Source organism: Panthera uncia, assembly GCF_023721935.1.
Source record: "Panthera uncia isolate 11264 chromosome A3 unlocalized genomic scaffold, Puncia_PCG_1.0 HiC_scaffold_11, whole genome shotgun sequence".
NCBI lineage: Eukaryota > Metazoa > Chordata > Mammalia > Carnivora > Felidae > Panthera > Panthera uncia.
The window spans coordinates 30,420,307-30,448,153 of record NW_026057578.1 but is presented as its reverse complement, the minus strand read 5'-3'; the positions used below and the strand labels follow the sequence as shown (position 1 = coordinate 30,448,153).

At 48.8% G+C, this 27,847-nt stretch overlaps 1 protein-coding gene across 8 annotated transcripts in view; it reads left to right on the top strand.

The window, feature by feature from the left end:
- Nucleotides 1–25,848, top strand: part of RASSF2 (Ras association domain family member 2) — a 42,272-nt gene extending 16,424 nt beyond the window's left edge. For all 8 annotated transcript variants that reach the window (XM_049651090.1, XM_049651087.1, XM_049651091.1 and 5 more), the window contains 10 exons: nucleotides 7,266–7,356; nucleotides 9,738–9,813; nucleotides 12,122–12,273; nucleotides 14,522–14,610; nucleotides 16,075–16,235; nucleotides 17,055–17,156; nucleotides 18,490–18,541; nucleotides 19,003–19,124; nucleotides 20,340–20,437; nucleotides 21,910–25,848. In XM_049651090.1, the coding sequence (XP_049507047.1) occupies nucleotides 7,298–7,356; nucleotides 9,738–9,813; nucleotides 12,122–12,273; nucleotides 14,522–14,610; nucleotides 16,075–16,235; nucleotides 17,055–17,156; nucleotides 18,490–18,541; nucleotides 19,003–19,124; nucleotides 20,340–20,437; nucleotides 21,910–21,979 (981 nt within the window). In that variant the 5' untranslated portion in view covers nucleotides 7,266–7,297 and the 3' untranslated portion in view covers nucleotides 21,980–25,848. The remainder of the gene's footprint in view (nucleotides 1–7,265; nucleotides 7,357–9,737; nucleotides 9,814–12,121; nucleotides 12,274–14,521; nucleotides 14,611–16,074; nucleotides 16,236–17,054; nucleotides 17,157–18,489; nucleotides 18,542–19,002; nucleotides 19,125–20,339; nucleotides 20,438–21,909) is intronic.
- Nucleotides 25,849–27,847: the final 1,999 nt, after the last annotated feature.

Sequence of the window (27,847 nt, the reverse complement as noted above, 5' to 3'; positions counted from 1 at the left end):
TTTGGACAGGGTAAAAAATTTTTTTCTAAACAGAAGTTGAAAATCTTTACAGATTGGTTCCATTTTGGTTTTTTTTCAATTATGCCTTCTGGATTTTGAGTCTTTCATAGGAAAGTTTTTCCCACTTCAAGTTTATATATATCCTATGTTTCCTTCCAGCATTTTATGTTTTAATGTTGAAATTTTTTATACAGATATCATTTCTTTTGGTGGAAGGAGTAAAGTAGGGGGTTAGCTTTCCCCTCCTCCCCTTTCCAAAGGCTAATCAATTCTCTAGCAACATTTTTAAAATTTATCTTTCCCCTGCTATTTAGATGTAGCCCACTTCTATGTTCCCAAATATATTTGGGTCTGTTTCTATATGCTGTATTGTTTTATTGATCTGCCTATTTTTTTCTCCAAGTACAAAATTGTTTTAATAACTATAGAGAAGACTTAAATTCTCTAATTGGAGGGGCGCCTGGGTGGCTCAGTCGGTTAAGCGCCCAACTTTGGCTCAGGTCATGATCTCACGGTTCATGAGTTTGGGCCCCATGTTGGGCTCTACGCTGGCAGCAAGGAGCCTGCTTGGAATTTTCTCTCTCTCCCTCTCTTTCTGCCCTTCCTCTGCTCATGCTCTCTCTCTCTCAAAATAAATCAACTTAAAAAAAATTCACTAATTGGTATGTTCAGTGGATTTAAGAGGGCATGCTATCAAAGGGACTTGTCTTAAAACAGGACAGACTGGGGCGCCTGGGTGGCGCAGTCGGTTAAGCGTCCGACTTCAGCCAGGTCACGATCTCACGGTCCGTGAGTTCGAGCCCCGAGTCAGGCTCTGGGCTGATGGCTCAGAGCCTGGAGCCTGTTTCCGATTCTGTGTCTCCCTCTCTCTCTGTCCCTCCCCCGTTCATGCTCTGTCTCTCTCTGTCCCAAAAATAAATAAACGTTGAAAAAAAAAAAAAAAAACAGGACAGACTGCTTTCAGATGCAAAACAAAATTACCAAATTATAGCTTATGATGGAGGCAGTGAACAAAAGAGTCCTGCAGAAAACCCAATCTGTGAGTTAGATTAACTACAGAATTCTTTTTTTTTTTTTTTAAGTTTATTTGTTTTCTGAGGGAGGGAGGGAGAGAGAAAACACACACATCAACAGGGAAGGGGCAGTGAGAGAGAGGGAGAGAGAGAGAGAGAGAGAGAGAGAATCCCAAGCAGGTTTTCCACCAGCATTTTGGAGCCCGATTTAGGGCTCAAACCCATGAACTGTGAGATCATGACCTGAGGCCGAAATCAAGAGTTGGACACTTAACCGACTGAGCCACCCAGGCGCCCCAGGTTAGCTGCAGAATTCTAGGAAAAGAAGGAGATGGAGGTTTGAGTAAAAATGATACAAGACTCGAGGGATCGGGGCAGGGACAGATGGATGGATGGATGGACAGACAGTGCTAGAGAAAGAGGATTGGAGACATTGCCGAAGAAGAACCAAGAATGGAAGGAAGAGAAGAGTATCGAAGAAAGAATAGAATAACATTTCCCTGGTTGAGGAAAGACTTGAATGTTCACGGTGACGTCTGTCCACAGCCACTAACCTGGTGTCTGCTCCAGCCAGTCTGTGGGGTTGGCTCTGGCTGAGGTTCCCCCATGACGGCTCTGGGTTTTCTTCCTTGGGCTCCTACCACCAGCTCCCGGCTCTGCCGACCAGCCTCCCTTTCAAGGCACCTTTTCCTCTTGGCCTCCAGGGTACCGTGTCTCCCTGCTCCCCTTCCAGGGGGTCCTTTTCCTCTGCCCATCGCTGACCTATGGAGTGCATTGGAGCCCAGCCCCCTCAGCCTTCTACGCTTTCCCGACCTCCTTCCCTGGGAGTTGCGTGCTGTCACCTAACTGGGCCACAGACCGGGCTGTGCCTGCCAGCCGCGGCCTGTGTGTGTGCATCATCCTGGACTCTGCCTTTAAGCCCACGGCCATCGCTTCTCGGCCTTTTGGCTAAGATCAAGTGTAACCCCACAGCAAATCTGGCAGCGTGCCCCTTTCCAAACCTTTTTATTGATGCGTCAACGACTTTTCCATCTACCTCTCTAAACCCTTTAGACATTGTGACTCCACCCTCATTGTCCCCTTCCCTGGGTCAGGACCCTCCAGGGGTCCCCTTGCCACCGTTCCCTTCCATAATCCTTTCTCAAAGCAGGTGGGGTGGGGCAATGGTTCTGAAGTTCAAGTCAGATCACACCCTCTCCTTGTGTTCCTCTTGCCACTGTAAAAATGACCCCAGATGCGGTGGTTTACTCTCTTACGTTCTGGAGGCCAGAAGTCTGAAAACGGTTTCACCGGGCCCAAACCATGGTGCCAGGAGGGCTCTGGGGGGAAACCATTTGCTTGCCTTTTCTGACTTGGAAAATTGTGTTCCTTAGCCCATGGCCCCTTTCTCCACCCTCAGCCAGTGTAGCACCTTCAAATTTCTCTTTCTGCTGGGCTTGTCTGTGGCAGATCCTCCCTCTGCCTCTCTTTGAAAGACACTTGTAACTACATTTAGGGCCCTCCCAGGTAACCTAGGATGGTCTCCCCATTTCAAGAACCTTAATTTAATCACACCTGGGGACTCATAAGGTAACATTCACAGGCTCCCGGGATTAGGACCTGGGGACCTTTGGGACCATTATTCAGCCTACCACACCTCCCGTGGAACCCCAACTCCTTGGCATGGTCAAGGTCCCCCATGGGCGCTACCCCATCTTCCACAGCTCCGGGGTGCATGCTGCTTCTGTCTGGACCACTCTGCCCTTCACCTTTACCTTTGTCAGCTGTACCTCATCATTGAGGTCTCAGCTGAGAGGTCACTTCCTCCAGAAAGCTCCCGGGAACACCCCAAGTCCAGATTAAGCACCCTTCTGTGTGCTGCCATATACCTGCCTTCCTTGCTAGAACAGTCTCCTCCTGTCCATCTCCTGCTAGACCTTGAGGGCAGGACTGTGCCTGTTCACTTTGCTGTTGAATCACCATCAGGAAGCGCAACATGTGGCACAACGCTAGGCATACAATACATTTTTGTGAAATGTGTAAATTAAAATATGCATAGAAAGGGTACTTTAAAAACTACTCACTAGTTATGGGTAATTGTCTTTTTAAAAAAATAACTTTTTCACCGGTCTGATTCTCTTTTTTCCTTCTTCTTTTTTTTTTTTTTTTTTTCCTTTCTTTCTAAATTATTTCTTTTTTTTTTTTTTTTTTTCCCTTTAGGAAAAATAGAGAAATTAACATTTATAATTTAGAGAGAACAGTTGTGTTCTTAGGATACTACTTTTGGGTACTCAGGTGGGGATTGAATTTTCTGAATGGAACTCAGCCCTTCAGCTCCCCTCCCCCACACTGATTGCCCCTCCTTTCGGGGGGCCTTTCGTGTTTGTTTCTTGTGGCTGCTTGAACACGTCACCGAAATGTAGCCCCTTAAAACGACACAACTTTATTACCTCGGGGTCTCACTGGGCTCAAATCAAGGTGTCAGCTGGGGCTGTGTTCTTTTCTAGAGGACCCAGGGGAAAAATTCACTTGCTCGTCCTTTTCAGCTTTTCACATTCCTTGGCTGGTGCCTGTCTTCCTCCAGCTTCGAAGCCAGCAACAGCAGATTGTGTCCTTCCTGCCTCCCTCTTCCATTTTGTAAAAAATCTTGGCGAAATACCCATAAAATGTATCAGCTTCGTCATTTTTTTTAAAAAAAATTTTAGTATTTATTTATTTTTGGGAGACAGAGAGACAGAGTGCCAGCAGGGGAGGGGCAGAGAGAGGGAGACGCATGATCTGAAGCAGGTTCTAGGCTCTGAGATCCGAGCTGTCAGCACAGGACCTGACGCAGGGCTCGAACCCGCAAAGCATGGGATCATGACCTGGGCTGAAGTTGGACGCTTAACCGACTGAGCCACCCAGGGGCCCCAGCAACCAACTTTCTACCTTATGGTTCTATGACACTGGCTACTTTGGAGACTTCATATTGGTGGCATCAGCCAGTGTTTGTCCTTTTGTGGCTGGCTTATTTCAATTAGCAGAATGTCCTCGAGGGTCATCCATATTGTAGCACGTGTCAGAATTTCCTTCTTCTTCTTCTTTTTTTTTTTTAAATGTTTATCTATTTATTTATTGACACACAGAGAGAGAGAGAGAGAGAGAGAGAGAACAAGAGACCTAGGGAGGGGCAGAGGGAGAGGGAGAGAGAAATCCCAAGAAGGCTCTGTGCTGTCAGCAGAGAACCCGACGTGGGGCTTCAACTCATGAACTGTGAGACCATGACCTGAGCTGAAACCAAGAGTTGGCTGCTTAACCAACTAAGCTACCCAGACACCCCAGAATTCCCTTCTTTTTTTAAGGCTGCATAATATTTCATGGTATACCATACACCGTTAATGCATTCATCTGTTGATGGACATTTGAGTGGCTTCCAACTTTTGGCTGTTGTGATCGGTGCTGCTACGGACATGAGTATATACATATCTCTTCAAGATCCTGCTTTCTATCCTTTTGGATATATACTCAGAAGCGGAATTGCTGGATCATAGGGTAATTCTATTTTTAACTTTTTGAGGAACTGCCACATGGACCACATGTCCTCAGTGGCAGCACCATTTTACATTCCCCACCAACAGTGTCCAAGGGTTCCCATCTTTCCACAGCTTCATCAACATTGTTATCTCATGTCTTTTTTTTTTTTAATGTTTATTTTTGAGAGAGAGAGAGAGAGAGACAAAGTGTGAGCAGGGGAAGGGGCAGAGAGAGAGGGAGACACAGAATCCAAAGCAGGCTCCAGGCTCTGAGCTGTTGGCACAGAGCCCGACACGGGGCTCGAACTCATGAACTGCGAAATCATGACCTGGGCTGAAGTTGGACGCTCAACCGACTGAGCCACCCAGGCGCCCCTGTTGTATCTTTTTGATACTAGTCATTCCGACAGGTGTGAGATAGAGGTCTAATGTCATTCTTTTGCATGTGAGTTTTCAATTTTTCCAACATTTATGAAGAGACTCTTCTCCCCCTCTTGAATATTCTTGGCTCCCTGGTCAAATATTAATTGTATTAATTGTATTAATATTAATTAATTAATAAATATTAATTAATTTCTGGTCCCTAAATTCTGTTCCAGTGGTCTATGTGCCAGGATCATACTGTTTTGGTTGCTATAACTTTGTAGTAAGATTTGAAATCAGGAAATGTGATGCCTCCAGCTTTGTTCTTTCTCAGGATTGCTTTGTCTATTTGAGTTCTTTTATGGTTCCATACACATTTCAGGATTATATTTTCTGTTTCTGTGAAAAATGCCATTGGAATCTTGATAGGGATTGTGTTGTTCTAGAGATGGCCTTAAGTACTATGGACATTTTAGCAATATTCTTCTGATCCATGAACATGGGACATTTTTCCATTTGTTTTTGTATTTGTTTTCAATTTCTTTCATCAATGTCATTTAACTTTCAGTGTGCAAATCTCTCACATCCTTGCCTAAATTTGTTCCTAAGTATTTTATTATTTTTGATGCTATTGTAAATGGGATTGTTTTCTTTATCTCTTCTTCAGATAGTTTGCTGTTAGTGGATAGAAACACAACCAATTTTTGCATGCTGATTTTGTATGCTGTACCTTCACTGAATTCATTGATTAAGTCTAACAGTTTTTTGGTAGAGTCCTTAGGATTTTCTATATATAAGATACTATCATCTGCAAACAAAGACAATTTTATGTCTTCTTTTTTGATTTGGATGCCTTGTATGCGTTTGTACTGCTTGATTGTTCTGGCTAGGATTTTCAGGACTGTGTTGAATAGGAGGGGAGAGAGTGGGCACCCTTGTCTTGCTCCTGATCTCAGAAGGAAAAGCTTTCAGGGTTTCACCATTGAGTGTGATGTTTGCTGTGGGCTTGTCATATCTGGCTTCTTTTATGTTGAAGTATGTTCCTTCTATACCCAATTGGTTGGAGTTTTTGTCCTGAAAGGATGTTGAATTTTGTCAGATGCATTTTCTGCGTCTGTTGAGATGATCATATGATTTTTATCTTTTGTTCCGTTGATGCGATATATCACATTTACTGATTTATGTGTGTGGAGCTATCCTTGCATCCCAGGGATAAATCCCACTTAATCATGTTCTGTGATCTTTTTATTTAAAGTTTATTTATTTACTTATTTTAAGAGAGAGAGAGAGAGAGCACCTGTGAACAAGGGAGGGACGAAGAGAGAGAGGGAGAGAGAGAGAATCACAAGCAGACTCCATGCTGTCAGCACAGAGCCTGACGTGGGGCTCGATCTCACAGACCGTGAGATCGTGACCTGAGCTGAAATCAAGGGTCAGATGCTTAACTAGCTGAGCCACCCAGGTGCCCTTCACGTTGTATGATCTCTTTAATGCACTGTTGAATTTGGTTTGCTAATATTTTGTTGTGAATTTTTAAATTTGCACTCATCAGGTATATTGACCTGTAGCTTCTTTTCTGGTAGGAGGCTCACCTGGCTACCAGGGTATCAAGGTAACACTGGCCTCATGAAACGAGTTTGGGAGTGTTCTCTCCTCTTCAAACTCTTTTGGAAGAATCTGAGAGGAATTGATATTGATTCTTCTTCTTTTTTTTTTTTTTTAACATTTGTTTATTTTTGAGACAGAGAGAGACAGAGCATGAACGAGGGAGGGTCAGAGAGAGGGAGACACAGAATCTGAGACAGGCTCCAGGCGCTGAGCTGTCAGCACAGAGCCCCATGTGGGGCTCGAACTCACAGACAGCGAGATCACGACCTGAGCCGAAGTCGGCCGCTTAATCGACTGAGCCACCTGGGCGCCCCGATATTGATTTTTCTTTAAATGTTTGGTAGAATTCACCAGGAAACCATCTGGCCCTGGGCTTTTCAAAACCTGGGAAGTTTATGATTACTAATTCGATCTTACTTGTTATTGATCTGTTCGGATTTTCTTTTTCTTCACGATTCTGTGTTTGTAGATTGTACGTTTCTAGGAATTTGTCCATTTCTTCTAGGATATCCAATTTGTTGGCATATAATTGTTCACAGCATTCTCTGTGCCTGGAACGTTTGTTCTGGGGCTTTCCAAGGGCTGTGGTCTTGGGGTGGTTTTTCCCCAGCAGTTGTGGCCAGCGGAGGCAGCAGCCCACAGTGTCACCAGCCCTGGGTCAGCATTGGGTTGTCCCAGCTGTGGATCGGGGGTGGGAACAGGGAGCCCTGTTCTCCCTCCCCTGGTCCAGGTTCTGCTGAGTTCCTGAGGACACAACTTGACTTTAACCTGTGTCTTTTCTCAAATATAGGTCTCCCCTTCTGATGACAAGGGAAAGGAAGAATGGATTACAGTCACGAAACCTCCCTAGTCCCGTGTGGACAAGATAAATACATCTCCAAGTAAGGTTTTTTGCTGTAGTGTTGTGTCCCCAGGGGCCAGTCCCACATGGTTGGAAACCCCTGGCACAGGAGTCTCTTCTGTACGTGGGCGAGCAGGGGCTCCTGTCGGGGGGAAGAAGCGAAGCTCCCAATTGTGAACTAGTGACAGCACAGCAAGTTTGGTGCTTTAGATAAAAACATGCCCCCAGAGCCTGGCCATAGACCGTGAAGTAAAGACCTTCAAGACACGGCACCCTTGGGTGCTCAAAAGAGATGGTGCCCTGGAGGGCTCCCAGGAGGAGGAGTTAATGGGGGTGGCTCGCTGTGCTACCTATGGTGTCCCTTTGGGGGGGGGGTCCCAGCTGGGCTGGGTCCCTGTGCTGCCGGCGTTCTGACTAAACGTTCAGGCGCCCCCTGAACAGAAGGAGACAGTTTCATTGCTCTCTATGTACAAAAATCTCTCGAGCTCAGATTTTTGGCTAATGTGAGCCAAAGTGGACTCTTCCAGATTATCTGTTTGAGGATGTATTTTTATATCCGGCACCAGGATTTGTTCACGCTGGGTGCTCTGTATCTGAGCTAAATGTTTAGCTTATCTGCCACCAAATTGTTTTAATTCCTTTACACATATTTAGCCATATACAGACACGCAGTTGTGTGAGATATGGATCGCTCTTATCTCCTCATTGACGGATTTCCCCGGGGACTTCTGCTGACCAGTAATTTGAGATCTGTGTGTTCAAAAGGGCCAAACGGCTCTTGCGTTAGGTTATTTGGAGTCGCATTTTTCACTAATTCACTTAGGCTTCCATAGAATTACTCCGATTTTTCTAGGTTTAGCTTGGCAGGAGATTCTTGGAATTTCAAGCCAGCTTTGACCTCTGGTGTGGCCCCGCATCGCTGTGTTGAAATGGCTGGAGTCAGAGAGACCGAACTTCATAACCTCTTGCCTGAGATGAGGCAAAAGCACACGGCAGCCTCCTCAAGCCTCTCTCTTCCCAGCCCCCAGGCACTAGCATGCACTTTCCCATAGACTGTTCTCAGGTTCGACGTGGGCTCACCCTGATCACAAAGGCGGGAAGTCCTTGCTCTTTCTTGTTTAGGAGAGCTGTGTTTCCAGAGGACCACCTGGAAACCAGGATCTAACAGCTAGGGAGGCCTGATACGAGGCTTCGGAGGGAGATTGGCAAGTTAAAAAACATTTTTTTTTTTTGTTTATTTATTTACTTAAGCAGTCTCCACACCTAACATGGGGCTTGAACTCATGACCCTGACATCAGGAGTCCCATGCTCCTCCACTCAGCCAGCCAAGAAACCCCAAATTTTTTAAAAAATAAACTGAAAGGAGCCACCTGGGTGACTCAGTCAGTTAAGCGTCCGACTTCGGCTCAAGTCATGATCTCACAGTTGGTGAGTTCGAGCCCCATGTTGGGCTCTCTGCTGTCAGCACTGAGCCTGCTTCAGACCCTCTGTTCCCCCTCTCTCTGCCCCTTCCCCACTTGTTCTCTCTCTCTCAAAAAGAAATAAACATTTAAAAGAATAAATAAACAAAAAATAAAATAAACCAAAAGCATCTAGAATACAATAAAAAGATTCTAGGGCCCAGAGCCCAGAACCCCCTTCTGCCCCCTTGTGGTCACTGCTCCCCAAGGTGAACCACTATCCTGAATTCTAGCACCCATTTTAAACATTACATACCTCGAACCATACGATACGTGGTCTTTTGTGTGAGGCTTCTTTTGCTCAACATAACGTCTGTGAGATTCATCGTGTTGTGCGTAGCTCGTCCATATTCTTGCGGCTACGTGATATTCCACTATGTGACTCAGCTCCCTTTATTCATCCACTCCACTGTTGATGGGAGTTTGTAGGTTTTTAAACACGCCCTAAAGTCATGTCTATGAAGCTTAAGTCAGTGGGGTCCAGACCTTTTAACTTTCTGAAAAGCCCAGAAGTTTCTGAGTCTCACGGAGGCCTACAGGGATCGTCCTGTCCTAACTCATAGCATATGTGAGGGAGGACAGACAGCGGAGATGCCAGAGAAACCATGTCTGTGGACTTTGTAGTGCGTTGGCCTCTGAGTCTGTGCCTCGTGGGGGACGGCGTATTTAGCTTGGGTTTAGGGAGCGTGGTCAGAACTGCCAGGCTTCGTCAGCAGGCGTGGCCTGCCTTGGTTTTCTGGAGTTGTTCCTCACGCTTGGTGTCTACTCTTGACCTGGACCTTGGGAGAACATGAAGGTGGGGTGGTGGCTGTGTGTGTGTGTGTATGTGTGTACATGCATGTGGACAGACACCCAGTCTGGGGTGGCTGAAGGCCAGGTTAGAGGTGAGAAAAGAGGGAATGACGGCATTCAGCGGCTTCAGCTAAGAGTGTTACACCTTTTGTATTTTTTTCCCCTAAGGAACGAACTTCTCCTGCATCTGAAGACCTACAATTTGTACTATGAAGGCCAGAATTTGCAGCTGCGGCACCGTGAGGTAAGGAGTCCCCGGGGAAGGCCTGTGGGCCGGCCAGACTTTGCCTCCGTGTCTCCAGGGTCCAAGGGTCCCTGCCTCTCCTGCCCCTGGGAGACGCCTCTCATTTAGGATGTCAGTGGTGTCCCTGGAGTTCTTTGGAAGGAGACCCCCGGGCTCATTTTGTTCTAAAGAGGATGAGCTTTTCTGTTCCAAGGACATTTCTGGGGATGTGAGGCTGAGCGGGGGGGGGGGGGGGTCCTCCAAAGGGGGACTTTCATGAAATCGGCAAATCATGTGAGGTCTGCGAGGAAATGCTCTGCCCTTCCCCACAGCTGTAGCGGTCTTCCTAGGGTGTCTTCCCAGGATGCTCTTTGCTATCCGTCCGTCTTTTCCCAGCCCCCATCCTGAATTTAAGCTTACTCATCCTGTATCCATTTCTGTAAAGGCTGTTATCAGGTAGATGATGAGCTATATAGGAGCCTGGTAGAGTAATTTATACTCAAGTGTTCTAGACTGATAAGAAGATATGTGTAATACCATGCTAAACACATTTTCAGGTTATCTAGCCATGGCGATTTAATCCATAGAAACAGATATCAGTCAGATGGTAGAATTTCAACTACTAAGGCAGGCTGGTTGGGGATAGTATGTGAGATGCAGTGACTTTTTCTGTGGCCCTTAAACCAGGCAAAGTCCTACTTTGCCTAAATCATGTGATGTAAGAGTAGTGATGCCAGCCTCGACCAGCTAGAAGGCATACATATAACCTGTTCTTTTTTAATAAAGTTTTTTAATGTTTATTTTTGAGAGAGAGAGAGAGAGACAGAGTGGGAGCAGGGGAGGAGCAGAGAGAGGAGGGAGACACAGACTCCGGAGTAGGCTCCAGGCTCTGAGCTGTCAGTACAGAGCCTGATGTGGTATTTGAACTCACGAACCGTGAGATCATGACCTGAGCTGAAGTCAGATGCTTAACTGCCTGAGCCACCCAGGTGCCCCATATGGCCTGTTCTTAAATAAAGCTTTCCCCCCAAGCTTCCCCCCACACATGAAAGTTGTTTCACTTATCTCCTGCTTTCTTTTATTCTTCCCCCACCTCTCTGAGGGTGATCCTGGGATCCAGGTCAGTGGTTCATTGGACAGGTGTCATCTTTATCCATACAGCATAAAGACGTGGCTGTGGCCCAGGTCTGACATCTGTGGGTTTTTCTGAGACTTGGGAAAGAAGGTCTGACCCTTTTATGCATTGTCCTGAAAACTTCTCCTAATTCGTGGCTGGGCCATTTGCAAGATTTAGGTCCTTGAACAACGTTTCTGGACTACGTCTTATAGAATAAATTCTCAGAATGTTCTATGATGAAAGGGTTTCATGGTCATCAATGAGACTAATTTCTTTGGGATAAAACATGCAGATGCCCTTAAAAGGGTTTCACATTTAATTTCTTACCAGTCAACAACCCTTGAGTATAAATTGGGAATCCTTACAGGACCTGTTCACCTCGTGGAGAGCCGTCAGGTAGCACATTAGCTAATTAAAGGCTCTGGGAAGTTCTGCTGGCAAGAAATCTGATTAACACATCATCTCCCAACTCATGTCACTTGACACCCTTTTTTAAGGTAACAGGTGACCTGTTAGAGGAGCTAGTATTCTGTAGAATCAACTTGGGGAAACGTTACTTTGAATCTCCTTCAACTGGCAGGTCAGATTGCTAAACACATGTTACGGCTAAACACATATCACTTTCCCTGGTAGGGGAGGGGAAGTAGCTAATACAAGAATTTAGCTCTTGCTTTGTTAGCAAGGTTAGTCTCACTTTAAAAGATGTATTCTTTTTTCTGCAAAGTATTAAAAAAACACCCCATTTTTTTAAAGTTTCTTTATTTGAGAGAGAGAGAGAGAGAGCGCGAGAGAGAGCGTGAGCACGAGCAGGAGAGGGGCAGAGAGAGAGGGAGAGAGAGAGAGAGAGCATCCCCAGCAGGCTCCGCACTGTCAGCGCAGAGCCCGATGTGGGACTTGAGCTCACGAACTGTGAGATCATGACCTGAGCTGAAATCAAAAGTCAGATGCTTAACTGACTGAACCACCCAGGCGCCTGAAAAAATACCCCATTTTTTATAATTTACGCACATGTACTTGAATTTCAGGGCAACTTTTGTGTTGACCCGTGAGGTCATCGGGGTAGTTTGCAGCGGGGCGCGTCCTGGAGCTGGGGTGTGAGTATAACTGGGCGTGCCCAGCAAGGACACATCAAGGGTGCCGTCAGCTGCCCTCCAGCGTGACGCTGGTGGGGTTTTCTGGGCTGGCTGACTGTGTCAGTTGCTCCGTGGGCAGGAGGAAGATGAGTTCATCGTGGAGGGGCTGCTGAACATCTCCTGGGGGCTGCGCCGGCCCATCCGCCTGCAGATGCAAGATGACAATGAACGCATCCGCCCCCCGCCATCCTCTTCCTCCTGGCACTCTGGCTGTAACTTGGGGGCTCAGGGGTGAGTGGGGAGAGATGGGACCGGGGGGGGGGGACCTGGCGTGTCTGGGGGTTCCGTTCTTGAATGTTCTTGAGTTGGTAAATGCCACCTTCTTCCAGCGAGCCTTGACCCCAGCGCCCCACTCTCCCACTTGTGCTGCGGGTGCACCTGTTCTGGGCTTAGGAGGAGGAGGAAGGAGCAGATGTTCGTGTGATCTGGCCACCGTGCCTGTCACCACAATCACTGGATGAGAGTGAGAGGGGAGGTGCACCAGCCAGCGCCTGGCTGAGCAGTGAGTCCTCCGTCATGGAGAATTCCGGAGCCTCTGAGGGGAACCGCCAGCGGCCAGCCAGGCCTAGCCTACAGATTTCCGAGGGGACACCTGGTGTCCCAGCACCTCTCCACGGGGACCCCTCCTCATAGAATGACCCTGCTCCGGAGACACTTAGGGTTCCAACATGGAACCTCTGCATGTCTGGGAGGCCCCCTCTCCCGGGTCCCCGCTGGGAGTCTGGGAAGGTCTGCTCCTTCCCTCCCTCCGCTGCCAGATGGTGGCCGAGCACCTGTAGTGAGGCCCGCCCTCTTTACCGGGCCTTCTTTCTGGGACTTTAGTTCTTGGTATCAAGTGACTAGCTGCGTTCCATCCAGACACTTGTCATTGGTCCCTGCTGCCCTGGGGCCGGAGTGTTGGGGGGGGGGTGGTGCCGACCTCGCAGCCAAAACCGCAGCGATGTGTTTTCTGTTTTAACCCAGAACCAAGCCCTGTCTGTTGGACACGCTGAATGTTCTGTTAAACTCCACAGCCAAATCAATCTGTCTCTAAAGTGGAGAGAAAGCTACACTGTGGCCAAACCCTGGAGCTGATCTGCTTTCTTTCCAAGGGAATTTTAGGAGGGAAGTTGTTGCCCATCCCATCAGGCGCTGCGATGTCTAGTCAAGGTTCTCTGGCTTCATCTGCCTTTGATGGTTTCTCACTCCACTCTGATTTCAGCATTTCTACCATATTTGATTTCCTGTGGGTCAAGCCCTTTCCACAGCCCCATCCCAGTGCCCGGACTATGCTGCATTCTGTCCCCTAAGTGAGAGGATTGTTAAAATGCCGTTTGACTGCGTGATTTTCGGCTGAGCCTGCTAAGGGGTCCTTCACTCTGCACACTTGTTTCTTCCCCCATCCCTGCAACATCAAGCAGTCTTGGTTGGTTCTTGAAACCTACTAGTACTTTGAGAGAGTTTCAGAACCGTAAGAATGTTAGCTCTGATGCCTGCTCTAATAACGTGACTGCCTGGACCACTGTGTCCAGAAGGATGCGGAGGCCAGTTTCTGCCTCGATGCGGGAACGGGCGGTGGCCCCTGTGAGCGTCCAGTGTTCATCATTCCTGAGAGGCTCTGACCAGCTCCATTCTAGGGTCAGAAGTCCAGAGTTCTACTACAACAGGAAGTTCTTTCAGATTTTCAGTTTTTATTGTCTTTTAAAACTATCATCCCTGGACCATAAGTCCCATCTCTGCTGGGTGCCAGGGAGCCCACACTCTTCTCATTGTGGGATGGTCCTCATTGGTTAAGTTTGATTCTCCTTTAGAGCCAAATCCTCTGTTGATTTTGGGTGTGCTTCTCTGAGCTGCTGTCATTATCCCTTTTGGCTTCGGGGAGTCATTTGCCAATTACCATGGCAACACCAGGACTCTGCTCAGACTGCCTGCTTGTGATCCTTTCTCCAGCTCGGCTGAGCATTCCGTCCGGCAACCCCAAGAACGCGATCATCAGTGGCCCTTCCGATGAGGCCCTGACCCTCGCGGCAACCAACCTGTTACTTTCCATTCCTTTTAGATACTTTCCATTCCTTTTAGATGCCATTCCTTTTAGATTCCTTTAGAGTCACTCCTACAACAGAAAAGGATCCGAACTGGAATCTTGTCCGGAGATTATTAGGGTTTCCCAAAGAAGCTATAGAACCCGTATGTGCTTAGAAACTGCATGCACATAGCACATGGATTTTGTTCTTCGGTGTTCTCCATCCTGGCCTTGGTGAATTGGGTGCTTAGGTTGCTGCAGATGCTGGGAATGAGCATATTCTCCTCCGACATATCCCCTCCCTACCCAGTGCTCAGCCCTGGAGCCGGGCCAGCCTCATGGGACACTTAGCACGGGCCGTCCATGAGGGTGTGGCTGGTCCCCTGCCTGGCACAGGTGAAGTGTTCCCCTTGCAGGAGAGGGAGTATCTCTCCACAGGGGCTGAGCCAGGCTTCTTTTTGTTTTCTGCCTCCCCAGCACCATCCTGAAGCCCCTCACCGTGCCCAACATTCAGATCTCAGAAGTGGATGCCCCACCCGAGAGTGAACAGACATCGAGTCCCACAGGTACATGCGTGGAGGGCAGGGCTCTTCCTTTGGGCCCACTTATGTGAAGACCGATGCGGTTATAGATGTTGTAAATTAAATAAATGAAATTCACATGGTTCAGGATTCAAAGAGGATTCAAAGGAAACAGGTGAAAATTCCCCATTTTGTCTACTCACCTTAGAGGTTCTCTCCCTAGAAAAAACCTGAAGGCATGGTGAGAATATCTTGCCGAGATATTCTATATGAATACAAGCAAATACACAGCAACATACCTTTATCGTCGGACATCATTTCTTTTCTTCCCCCATTTACACAAGGGGTAGCATTTTGCACATCCCTGTTTCTTTTCCTTTTTTTAAAGTTTTTTTTTTTTTTTTAATATTTATTTATTATTGAGAGACAGAGAGAGACAGAACATGAGCATGGGAGGGGCAGAGAGAGGAGAAGACACAGAATCTGAAGGTGACTCCAGGCTCTGAGCTGTCAGCACAGAGCCCGATGCGGGGCTTGAACTCACAAACCGAGCAAGATCATGACCTGAGCCGAAGTCAGACGCTTAACCGACTGAGCCACCCAGGCGCCCCTGCACATCCCTGTTTCTATTAGTTTGTTTTGAGGACTGTTCTGTACAAATCCATGAAGAACTTCTGTGTTCTTTCCATTGTGTGAAGAAATGTGGATCACTCCCTACTGATAGACATTGAAGTCATTCCAGTCTTTTGTTTTGAGAGAGAGAGAGAACACGTGAGCGGGGGAGGGACAGAGAGAGGGAGAGAGAGAATCCCAAGCAGGCTCCATGCCGTCAACTCGGAGCCCCACGTGGGGTTTGATCCTACAGAACCATGAGATCGTGAGCTGAGCCGAAATCAAGAGTCTGACACTTAACCAACTGAGCCACCCAGGCGCCCCAAGTCATTCCAGTCTTTCGCTGTGACAAACAAGGTTGCAATTAGTGGCCTTGTACACGTGTCATTTCGCACATTCATCAGTGTCTGTAGGATTCTTCCAAGTGGAATTTCTGGGTCTGAGGCTATGCGCATGTATAATCTTGAAGATATTGTCAGCTTGCTATATCTTGCACGTCCTTATGTCGTGCTTATCCTGTGCCAAGCGCTATTCTAAATGCTTTGTGTGAATTAATTCACTAAACTCTCACAACAGTTCCGTGATGCCCATTTTATAGGTGAGGGAACTGAGGCATAGAGGGGTTCATGACACATGGCAATGGTGGAGCTGGGGCTTGACCCTGGGAATCTGGCTCTGAAGTCTGTGCTCTGAACCTTGTCACTGGATTGCTTCTCAGTGCATCATACCATATGTTTCCACCCCCACCCCCCCCAGCGGGAAACACTGTTTTTATGAAACACATTTTGGGGGAGGCGGCCGTGGGTACCGTAGCGTTGGCCACAAAAAGGGTACTGTGTGCGAACCGCCACGTCCCGGGTCCAGGCAGACAGAGCTCGTTTCTCCCTTCCCTCTTAGACTCCAGGGGCCTGAAGACCCTGCAGGAAGACACCCCACAGCTGATGCGCACGCGCAGTGACGTTGGGGTGCGTCGCCGTGGCAATGTGAGGACACCCAGTGACCAGAGGCGAATCAGACGCCACCGATTCTCCATCAATGGCCATTTCTACAACCACAAGGTAGAGAGGATGGGGGGGTCGGGGCCCTGGGGAGCCTCAAGGGAATAAGGTCTCTCCCCGGGCAGCCGCCCCCTCGAGGCTGCAGACGTGTGGGAAGCCAAGTGTTTGCTGTTCCGTCTTTGGGTGGTGGGTGGGCTTCAGGCTCTTCCGGCCCTGTGAGGGGTGAGGGACCCCAGATCAGGAGTACCCTCAGGGTGGTGGGTGAGATGACCCCACAAACATCAGAGCCATTCCCCACTCCCCGGAAAATCCACACGTTACCCACTTCCTACACCGCATGCCTCTTAGCTGCTGTGGGGTCTCCCGTTTCTGTGAGCTAAGTGCTGCCCCTGCTGCAGGACTCAAGGCAGGGGCGTCCCTGCACCGCCTGCCTCTCCCAAAGCTAGCTGACCCTCTTTCCTCCTGCTGCCTGGTCCGAACCCAGCCCCGGAAGCAAGTGCATCATGGGAGAGCGGTCAGAGACCTTGTGTGGAAGTCACAGTGGAGGGGGCCTCGTGCGTGTTTTATCTGGAGAGGAGGTCTTCCTTATCTGGGTCTATTCCCCCTACCCCGCCCTGCCACGTGCCAAGCTCAGAACCCCCAGCCTCCCTCGGGGGTGGCGGGTGGGCGATGAGCTCCTGAGTTAGGCAAAGCCCAGGGCGGCCTTATTGACATCAAGGCCCACTGCTTGCCAGGCCATCAGGGGTCTCTCAGGGTGTACAGGTTAAGTGCCATTGTCACTGTGCCCTCTACCCCAGGTTGCGGGGCCTGGACACCCAAGTTTTAGTGCTCCGGTCCTTGTCCCCCCTGCCAGCCTGAACCAGACCTCTCTATTGACAGACGTCAGTGTTCACGCCGGCCTATGGTTCTGTCACCAACGTCCGCATCAACAGCACCATGACCACCCCACAGGTCCTGAAGTTGCTGCTTAACAAATTTAAGGCAAGTTCCTTCTGCTGGCTGGCCTGGGATGGCTGGTGTGTGTGCCCGGGGCGGAAAGGGGGGCCGTGGAGAGTGTGTGGTAAGGGGGCACCGGGCAGACAGTTTGGTTCTTCAGACCCTGCGGCATCAGCATCACGTGGGAGCTTGTCAGCAAAGCAGAGCTTCTCAGGCCCCAGCCCTGAATTAGACCCGCTGAGTCCAAAGCCCGGAGGTGAGGCCGGGAGCCTGTTGGGCAACTTGAGGGGGATTCTGAGACCCCAGGCCTGATGCCTGGTTTGGGGCTCTGTGTACAGACTGACTTCTGAAACACATTTGGGGAACCGACTCTGAAAAAGGAACTTCAGGGGGCGCCTGGGCGGCTCGGTCAGTTGAACATCTGACTTGAGCTCAGATCACGGTCTCACAGTTTGTGAGTTCGAGCCCCACATCAGGCTGTCTGCTGTCAACACAGAGCCCCCTTTAGATCCTCTGTCCCCTCTCTCTGCCCCTCCCCCTCTCATGCTCACTCTCTCTCTCAAAAATAAACATTAAAAAAATTATTTTATTTTATTTTTTTAACGTTTTTATTTATTTTTGAGACAGAGAGAGACAGAGCATGAGCAGGGGAGGGGCAGAGAGAGAGGGAGACACAGAATCCAAAACAGGCTCCAGGCTCTGGCTGTCAGCATAGAGCCTGACATGGGGCTCGAACTCACGGACCGTGAGATCATGACCTGAGCCGAAGTCGGACGCTCAACCAACCAAGCCACCCAGGCGCCCCCCAAAATTTTTTTTAAAAAGGAACTTCAGTAGATGTGTAAATTATAGTGCATGAGTTTTTTTAAAGTCCTGTTACTCTGTTTTCCACAATCCCTTTATAGGAATCATCCCCTTATCTTTTGGAGTCAGAGATTCTTATTTTTATTGAGGCCAGTGTTGCCCAGTGGCCTAAGGGCACAGGCTCTGGGTTCGAATTCCCAGCCATCACCTGCTGCATGGATGAGCTGAGCAACTTACTAAAGCTCCCTGTGCTTCTGCTCCCTTGTCTGTAAAATGAGGGTTAACGGGACCCCATTGAGGGGTTGTTGGGAGCCTTAGATGAGTGAACGCATGCAAAGTGGGGAACGCTGTGCTTGGCAGCATGCAGGAAGCATCAGCCCTGATTATCTGCTGTGACTGGTGAAGTTCCCGGCCTGCCCCCTCTCCTCATCCCCTCTGAGAGCTGTAGATAAATAGCTCCCCCCTCAAAAGTTGCCTAAAATTGATTGAGCTTTGTGGCATTCAAGAAGGAATGGCTCGGGCTTGGGATGTGTGAATATGTGCTTCCTCCAAGTATCTTTTGTTTCTGGTTCAGATCGAGAATTCCGCAGAAGAGTTTGCTTTGTATGTGGTCCATACCAGCGGTGGTAAGTCTGAAAAATACCGTGTACTTGAACATTTTTACTTCACTCAAAACAGGAAAAAAAAAAAAAATCAAACCTCTGCCTCATTTGCTTGTTGTTTGGCTTTTGGAAACCTCCAAATGTTGTTTGCTTCCAAGGCCAGTGGGCTCACTGGCTGAGTCCACTGGGGAATGCCGTATGTGGTCAGGAAACAAACACTAAAACGTAACTGCTTATTTAAAGAGACCAATTCCTCCAGTAGAGTATCTTCCAAAGGATTTGAGCATGGTAGTTTTGTTAGGGAGAGGGGGGAGGGAATGGTTGCTTTGAGCAAGAATTGTTCATTCACTATTCAGTCTCCTGACTTACGTGACCGCATCTCCTAAGGTGCCTGTGCCATTTAGGCCCCTGAGTTGGCCACTACTTATGGTGAGAAAGGCCTCGGGCCGAACTCAGGGCTGCTCCTGGCTGTGTGTGTGTTACAGAGAAACAGAAGCTCAAGAACACCGATTACCCGCTGGTAGCTCGAATCCTCCAGGGCCCGTGTGAGCAGGTCTCCAAAGTGTTTCTTATGGAGAAGGACCAGGTGGAGGAAGTCACCTATGATGTGAGTCCCCTTGTGGTTGGCTGGTCTGCCCTCAGGTGGGTGGGGATTTGGTTGGGTTACCTGCAACTGGGGTATAGCTTGACTTTTTTGGCCAAGGGCCATGCCCCATTTTGCTGCCATTCCTCAATACCGGGTTTCCTTGAAGCCATTAGCGGGGAGAATGAACGCAGAGGCTAGACTGAGGGTGTGCCCTGGGATTTGTTGGAGGTAGGCTCAGGCACCAAGTGGTTTCCATGGAAGGAGTAAATGTCTTCAGCCTTTCTGGGGTACTGTAAGAGGCCCGAGAAGTTTCTGCAAACCTCTCTTAGCGGCTTCAAGAAGTTAGCATGATTTTACCTTATCTTATGCGTCAGTCAGCTTTTGCTGTGGTAACAAACATCCCCAAATCTTAACTGCTTACAACAGCAGACATTTACCTTTTTCTCAGGAGGCCGCAGGCAAATAGCAGCAGCTCTGCTGGGGGCTGTGGGTTGAGTTCAGGTGTGCACTTCATGTCTCATTCAGAGACCCAGGCCTAAGGGGTAGTGCCTCCCTGAGGTACACTTCTCATGGCAGGTGCCTGTAGTGCAAGTAACCAGGCAAAACCACGTAAGCTCCTTTGAAGCCTCCACTCAGTTGTGTCTTACATCACGTCCACACACATTCCATTGACCAAAACAAGTCATGTAGCCATGAATAGGGTGGAGAAATACACTTTTCCCATGGAGAAGAGTTGATAAAGTAGGGTGGGGATTCTTGTGGGGGATGACAGATGGCTCACCCGGGAACCACCCTCACCCCCACAGCCTCTCCAGAGTAAGCTCCCATTTGGACGCCTGCTTGAGACTCGAGATGCAAACCATCGTCCTGAGCCACGGTTCCAAAAATCCTCTTAGGGGCGAACAGGGAGTTTTATTGAATACCATGGGTCAGGTTTTCCTCTGCATTGCTGCATCAGGAGAAAGTGCTTTTCCATGTTTGATTTCACCTTGTCGTGGACTGGATACATGGGGACGAGAAATGAGAAGTTAGGAGATCTGTATCATGTATAGGGAGCCATCTCGATGCCAGCCTTGAGAAGAACGAGGCTTGGCTACTGCCTTTAAGGAAATCTTGGATCCGTGTAGAAATAGGTGCCCGCGGCTTTGGGCCTTACGTAAGAGAGACACCAAAAGGAATTGGAATAGGTTTGGGAGGGGGCGTGTGTGCGCCCCAGACTTACTTCTTCCTCCCCAGGTGGCCCAGTACATAAAGTTCGAGATGCCTGTCCTTAAAAGCTTCATTCAGAAGCTCCAAGAGGAAGAAGACCGGGAAGTCAAGAAGCTGATACGCAAGTACGCATGGCCCCAGGGCGGCTGGTTGGGCTTCTCCCAGGACCGCGGGGAGCCCAGGTGTTCAGGTGCCTTGCAGGGACTGTGCTGAGTGGCTGTGTGGGCCTGGGTCCCATGGACCTTCTTCCAGGGGCTTCCCGTGACAAATGTGGATCTCAGATGGGGACACAAAACATAAGTGTGTTGGTCTCTTTGCTTCTTAGGCCAGCTTCTCATTTTGATGTGGGACATAAAAGCGTGCCAGAGAAAGCCATCTTAGCAGTGGAAAGTAATCTGAACAGCCCTACCTCTGAAATCCTTTCCTCCTACCCTTCTCCCTTCTCAACATTTCTCTTCTGGAAATTGCATTTGGGTTGAAAAGCCCAGTAAAGCTTCTCTCTGGGGAGGATTTAAAAAAAAAATCCTGGTTGAAGTATAGTTGACATACAATGTTATATTTGTTTCAGGCGTATGGCGTAGCGATTCAGCAATTCTATGCATTATTCAGTGCTCACCGTGCGCGACAAGTGTGGTCACCATCTGTCACCATATATTATTACAGTATTATTGACTGTATTCCCTATGCTTTTCATCCTTGTGACTTTTTATTTCATAACCGGAAGTTTGTACCTCTTAATCCCCATCACCTGTTTCACCCTATTTCTCGGGGGTGGGTTTTTTTTTTTATTGCGACTTTGATGTTTTTGGTTATGTTTTATGATATTTTTTGCCATGTTTAGCCATAAATCGGGCTGCTTTTCATGGATACAGCAGGACAGTTGATTGACTTCTGCCACTGGCGAATAGCACCGATAATATTTGCTGTATCAATGATAATAACTAGTATGATAGCAGTTAATATTTATTGAACACTTACTATGTGCCAAACTTTTAAGATGGCTTTTGCTGTGCGGTGCCAAGCCCTGGACTTAAGGAATGTTCCTGTTAGTCCTACAGCTGTATACACTTCAGCGTCCGCGTTGCCTTATTAGTTCAGGGAGGGGGTGGAGACAAGTCATGGACACCCATGTTTGGTAGTTGTTATAGCCTGTTCCGCAAAATGCGGGTACTGATATTAGGTTGAACCATACGAAGTTGCCGCTGCCGTTGTAGCCCCCCCGCCCAAGTAGTCAAATAATGGCAATTGCATATGGTCCAGCCCAGGTGAGGATCCCGTGCTCCTGTGTCGTGGAGCCTTGGGCCTAGTCAGCACTCGGTTAGCGGAACCCTTACTGTTGGTGTTTCCGTTTCGCCTTCCCATCCTTCTTTTTGCCAGAGTGTCTAACTATAGTCAAGTTGTCCACTTTGGATTTGGTCTGTTCAGTTCCTCTCCTCTGGGTGTGGAAATGAACACAAGCTACAAAGTGGCGGATGGCTGGTCCCGTGATAGAAGCAGAAGGAGCGACAAGTGGCCCCTGTGGCCCGGGTGGTGGGGAAAGATCAAGAGGGGGTATGTGTTGCCTTCCGCTGTCCACCGCAGCTGTTCCTGTCCCCAGGTACACCGTGCTCCGGCTAATGATCCGGCAGAGGCTGGAAGAGATGGCTGAGACCCCAGCAACAATCTGAGCCACAAGAGGGAGGGGATCCAGATGCCACAGGGGCCGCCGCTGACATGAGAAGATGCACAGGAAGCTGGGTACCTTCCTTCTGTGGAAACCTTTAGATGCAGACCTCTCCAGCTCCCACCAAGCCACCATTTGCTGCCCGGAGCAGGATGGAGAAGCCAGCAGACAACTCCCCATCCCTGGAACCCTGTGCTCCGCTCCTTTCTTTCACTCACAAGGACTTTTGATTTTGTTATAAGGACCCAAAATGTGTGCGTGGGCGTGTGTCCGCACATGAGCGCGTGCGTGCACTGTAAGTGCGTGTGCACACACAGTACATAATCCACGTGCCTACCTGACATTCACATGCCATTGAATTCCAAACAACCCGCACAAGTGCCATGGGGCTTGCAGGTAGGCTGGCCGAGACGGGGAAAATCAGACGAGTCACCAATCCGAGGGGTTTAAGTCGGAGGGAAGATTTCTCTCCTCCAGTGCCAGGGAGCAAGCCACACATGTTTAGAAGGGAGGGGACTCAGCCAGCGCACCATTTGGGATATTTATATGTTAGTAGAGATTCTCCCTGTACACGTAACAGGATTGGGGATTGGAACTTAACAAAATAACAGCCCCACGCCCCTGGGGGAGGTGCGATGGAAAGAGAAAGATAAACCGTCCTTGGGGTAGCTGCAGTAGGCCCACATGTTTTTACACTGGAAACTTGGATTGTTTTAAATAACAAAGACATATGTGATGATCTGCGCAGATTCTGCCTCTGTCCTCGCCTCCACGGCCACGTCTAAGAGACAGGAGAGGAGCCTGATGTGCTAAGCATGCCAGGCTGCCGGCCCCAACTCTTTGGTGCCTCCGTGAGTTGAAGGAAGGGTCTCACCGGTTTGTACGTGGCAGGCTGGCTAGTGTGGCCGGGGCCTGGCCTCGTTCTGGGGTGGCGGCCAGAGAGTTTCCCTCTTTAGGGAAGTGTAGAGGCTCCTTGCAGAAATGACAGGCCTGTGAGCCCGGCCCGTTTCATACCACCAGGGGAGATTCCTGCACTTGATACTGAAGCCATGTGTTTGAAGTCAAGGCTTCAGTCTTTCCAACCACTGGATTCTTGCAAGTGGCCCTCACCTCGTGTGTGGACATGGTCTTCCCAAGAGTGAGGAGGCTGCTATTGACCGAGGTGGGGCCCAGGTCGGGCTGCACAGGGAGGGTGGAGCTTCTCTTTCGGGCTCTCTGAGCAGCCACCTGGGTGATCTTTAGAGCAGACCCCAGTGCAGGGAAAGGGCAGGACAGTCTGTCCCCGTGGGGTCCCCATCAGGAAGACTTCCGGGCAGCTGAGCAACAGTATGGCTGACACAGTTTGAAGAGGGACAGATAGATGCATGGGGGCAGGGTGCCTGGCTGGGAGATCAACCAAGCAAGGCCAGGAGCTTCTGACATCAGGGGTCTCAGCTTTGGTGGTGGAGAGACTCCCCATCTCTTCACCTCCCCTCCAAGGAAGGTTTGGGGAGCTGGGCGGTTGGGGGAAGGAGTGCCAGTGGTCAGCACCTGCAAGGAAGGTGGAGGTTTGCAGCAGAGCGGTTCCTGCCCCCTGCTGTCCCCTGTGGCCTCCGTGGCCTCTGTAGGTGGCTCACAGCTGTGGTCTCGTTGATTTTCAAAAAGATGGCACGCTGCCACCTGGCGTGTTGCCGGGGGTCTCTTAGCAAGGCGACCTCCTCCTCGGGGACAGCGCCACCAGCCCTGTGGGGCGTGGACTGGAAATCCGGCAACCTTAGCCTCAATCAGACATCTCCGTGGGCCTCTGCTAAATGCACAGAAAACCCCGGGGGCGGGAGAGGCTTCCTTTGTTACATACAGATGGGCGAGAGCGGGTTTGTGAATGCAAACACACTTCCTGAGTCCTGCCTTTGAGAAAATGACTTAAACTTCTCTTCCAGTTCTTTTTATTTTGAATGTTCACAGCCTTTGTCGGCCCCAGTAATTCTCCTTGGTGCGCGAGGCAGAAAAACCCCCACAAAGCAAACTACTAACCACTAACTTTTGTTGAACAGCTATTTCTGGTCCATAAGAGTTCTCTTTGATTTGTACTAGCACTACGATAGTTTAAATATGGCCATGTTGCAAAACGTCAGGTTTGCCGGATCCCTTGGCGAGAAAGTGATGCTAAGGTAGACCTGGCTTTTTAAAGATGGGGGGCGGGAGGGATTCAGGGTGGAAGTCAGGGGAAATCGCATCTTACAGGATACATTCCACGTAATGTGCGCCGTACCTTGTGGCATTTTGGCCCACCCTGTTTGGAGATCATTTCTTACTTCCTAACAACCCGATCGGGAATTTTGGAAAGGGCCTTTGAAATAACAGCGGCTGAAACAGAGACACTTCACCACAGTGTGGAGCCGGATTTTCTCACTGGTATCACATGGCCTGGCGGCTTTGAATTCCTGTACCGATTTGTAGGGGGTTATGTAATTGTGTGCAATGAACCTGAAATCGTGTGAGGAACAAAAGGCCAATTTATAGGTTTTTCCCCCTAACTTGTGAAAAGCAGTAGAGCCACATCTGGCGTTCTTTTTCTAGGGGTTTATGTTACAAGGTGATCAAATGAAGGAAAAGCCTGAGTCCATCTGGCTGGGGAGGGGGTCCGCTCCCCTAGGTGATGGTGAGATTAAGCACAAGGTCACGTTCTCGGTGATCACATGAGTGGACAGGTGATGAGTTACATGGGGGTGGGGGGATACCTTGGGGAGAGACTGAGAAGCACAGATAGCAGGCTTGGCTTGCCTGTATGTGCTGGTGAGGAGTGTGCACCAGGCTGTTGGACTTGGATTCTAAGCGAGGTTGAGGAGGGAGGAGCTCAGATTAGCCACCCACCTTCGAGAAAAATGCGGGGACTGGGGTTTTGGTCTGAGACTTCAAGGAGAAATATTTGCACCCTTCCCTCCTCCCTACGGAAAGAAAACAATAATCCTCTCTCCTGGAGATCCCCAGATGAAGACATTTTATCATCACTGTAGCTTAGACTTTGAAATACAATGACACACACAGATCTGTTCTCAGATGCAAAACTTCTTGGCACGAATTCTTTTCTGCAGAGTTGGGTGGTTATTTCAGAATGTCAGAAGGAAGAGGAGCAACGGATCCCAGAAGCGCAAGAAACTCTTCAGAGAGGCTCTGTTAAAAAAAAATAAAAAATGCAAAGCTCCTTATTAACATGGAGAAATATGGTGCCCTGGATACATCGCCAAGAGGGAAATTTCTGTACGAACAAGGGAATTTCAGGGCCTCGTGGCCAAACCGTGATGTGGGGGCCAAGACAGCAAGCAGAGCAAGTCTCCCGCGTCCCCCATGCCGCAACCCACGTTTTTGAGTTGCTGCTTAAGTTGTACACAAATTCCTGCCTGAGTCAGGAGATGAGCAGTGGTCTCCGAGAGGGGGAGAGAGAAAAATGAATGTAGCAACCCGCCTTTCAGACGGGACTGAAAGCGGTGACCCCATCGCGGGAGGTTACAGTGCCCCCTGCATTTTACCCAAGCACAAAATGTGGACAAGCGGTGAGGGGAGAGCCTCCGTTTACCCCTGGAGTCTTCCCAGCCGATCGCAGACCTGCTTCCCCGGCCGATGGTTTCTGGTGTGTTACTACTGTTAGCATCCTTGAGGGTTTCCCCACTTGTTTTAGCTTTGTGACGTATCCTTTTCTTAATCATAATTTGCCCTCTGCAATGGTACATGACCAGGTTCACTGTTGGGTTCTGAACTTACAAACGGATGCATCTAGGGATCATGTCGTAATTTGACAAGGCCTCAGTAGGGGCGACGCGTTTCTGTAACATTTTGATATGTTTCCATGCACCAACGTAGATCTTGTTGAAATAAAGCACTTTTCAAAGAGAAGTCCCTCTGTGGATGGCTCTGTGTGTGGCCGCGGGGCGTGGTGCTCTGCGGGGGGGGGGGGGGCAGGAGACTCGAAGGCACATCCAGGAAGTCAGTTGATTTTCTTCCCCCAGAGTTTCTGGTTTGAATGGGCTCAGGCGTGGCTATAATATTCCAAGTCAGAAGTGAAATGAGAATGTCCCCGGGTGAGCTCAGGCCCTGCTGGAGCCAACGATTGTGGTGGAAAGAGCTGGGAGCCACCCTCCCATGAGGCAAGATTTTGTCCTGACTCTACCCCCAGGCCTCTTAACGATCCTGGGACCAATTCGTGGAACCTTTTGCTAGGACTTGGTTTCCCCAGCCGTAAAATGGCCAAGCCACCCTGTGGGGGTGTGGGGACCTGGACTTGCCTCCGTCAGAGGCAGCTCCCCAGAGGTTGCCAAATGTAAGACCTCAGACGAGGGCCCAAGTTCCACCCCAAGGAGCAGGGCAAGTGTGACGGTTAATTCTAGGTGAACTCGGCTAAACCATGGTGCCCAGATATTTGGTCAAACACCAGTCTAGATGTTGCTGTGAAAGTGGTTTTTAGATGAGATTAACTTGTATATCAGTTGACTTTGAGTAAAGCAGATCACCTTCCATAATGTGGGTGGACCTCATCCAATAGGTTGAAAGCTTTAAAAGAAAGATCGTGCTTCCCCTGAGGGAGAGAGAATTCTGCCTCCAGACTGCCTTTGGACTTGAGCTGCAGCCCGAGCTCTTCCCCGGGTCTCCAGACTGCCGGCCCACCCTGCAGATTTTGGACTAGCCACCCCCACAACTGCATGAGCCAGTTCCTTAAAATAAATCCCTCTCTATGTACCCACATCCCGTGGGTCCTCTTTTTCTGGAGAACTAGAACACAGGAGGGTTATGTGATTGGTTCACAACAGTTGAATATGTGATCGACAGTTGTCTTCCCAGGAGGAATTTAGGGACCATCATAATTTGGCCTCTAAAAAAGGCTAACAACCAAGATAAGATTTTTAACAATGACTCCAAATGATACTTATAGGTTTATTTTTAAAAGAGAGAGAAAAATTTGGACGAATCAGTGTTCCCCTTAAGTGCTGTTTTGAGTTTTTATATTTAGAGTTATCACTCCAAGCAGTAGCTTTTTAGCTGCTGAATTAACTAAGCTGGGTGAAACAGATGAGCAGTTAACCCTTCCAAGGCAGTGAGGTTTTTTGTACTGTTCAGATTGTGCATGTAGGTGACAAAGACAAAAGATAATCTGGGGTCCCACCAACACCACAAATCAGGCAGGAAGCCTTACAAACGTTGGAGTACTGAAAACTACCCTGCAAATACTAATAACCTTCTCCCCCAAGGAGCCAGCGCTTTTTGGCTTTCTTTACAGAAACAGATTTTATGAAATAATTTGGTTTTGCCTATTTTAGGTAACGAAGCGAGTACTGAACAGAGTTGGAGCAGGAGAGTGAGCTGTGAAGTTTCGAATCCATTTGAATAGGTTTGGCTAAGATGCTTAGATGCAGGCAAATCTACAGAAAATTGAACTTGGGTAAAACCGACATTGCCTTTTTCCATTTTAAACCTACAGAAAATAAAAATGATTACTTATGAGTTAAACATGTAAGTCATAGAAGTATAGAAGTTAACTTCAGAAGCTTTAAAGCCAGGGGTGCATTGGTAGGGACTGTGTGTTCTGTTTTCCTTAGGATAGTTTCAGTTTCTGCCTGTTGGTCTGTTGTGATGATCAAAAGCAGCCCCTATTTCTCTAACATGTCTCAGTGTGGACGAGACTTAGGCTGACTCCACACATTGGCTAGAAAACAGCATACCATAATTTTCAGGTGCGAGGTCCTCAAGACGGAGCCATAAGTTGGAACTTGAGAGTTAAGTTTAAATTTTATGATAGAGGGGCACCTGGGTGGCTCACTTGGTTGAGCATCTGACTCTTGATTTCGGCTCAGGTCATGATCGCAGAGTCATGGGATTGAGCCCCACGCTGTTTAAGATT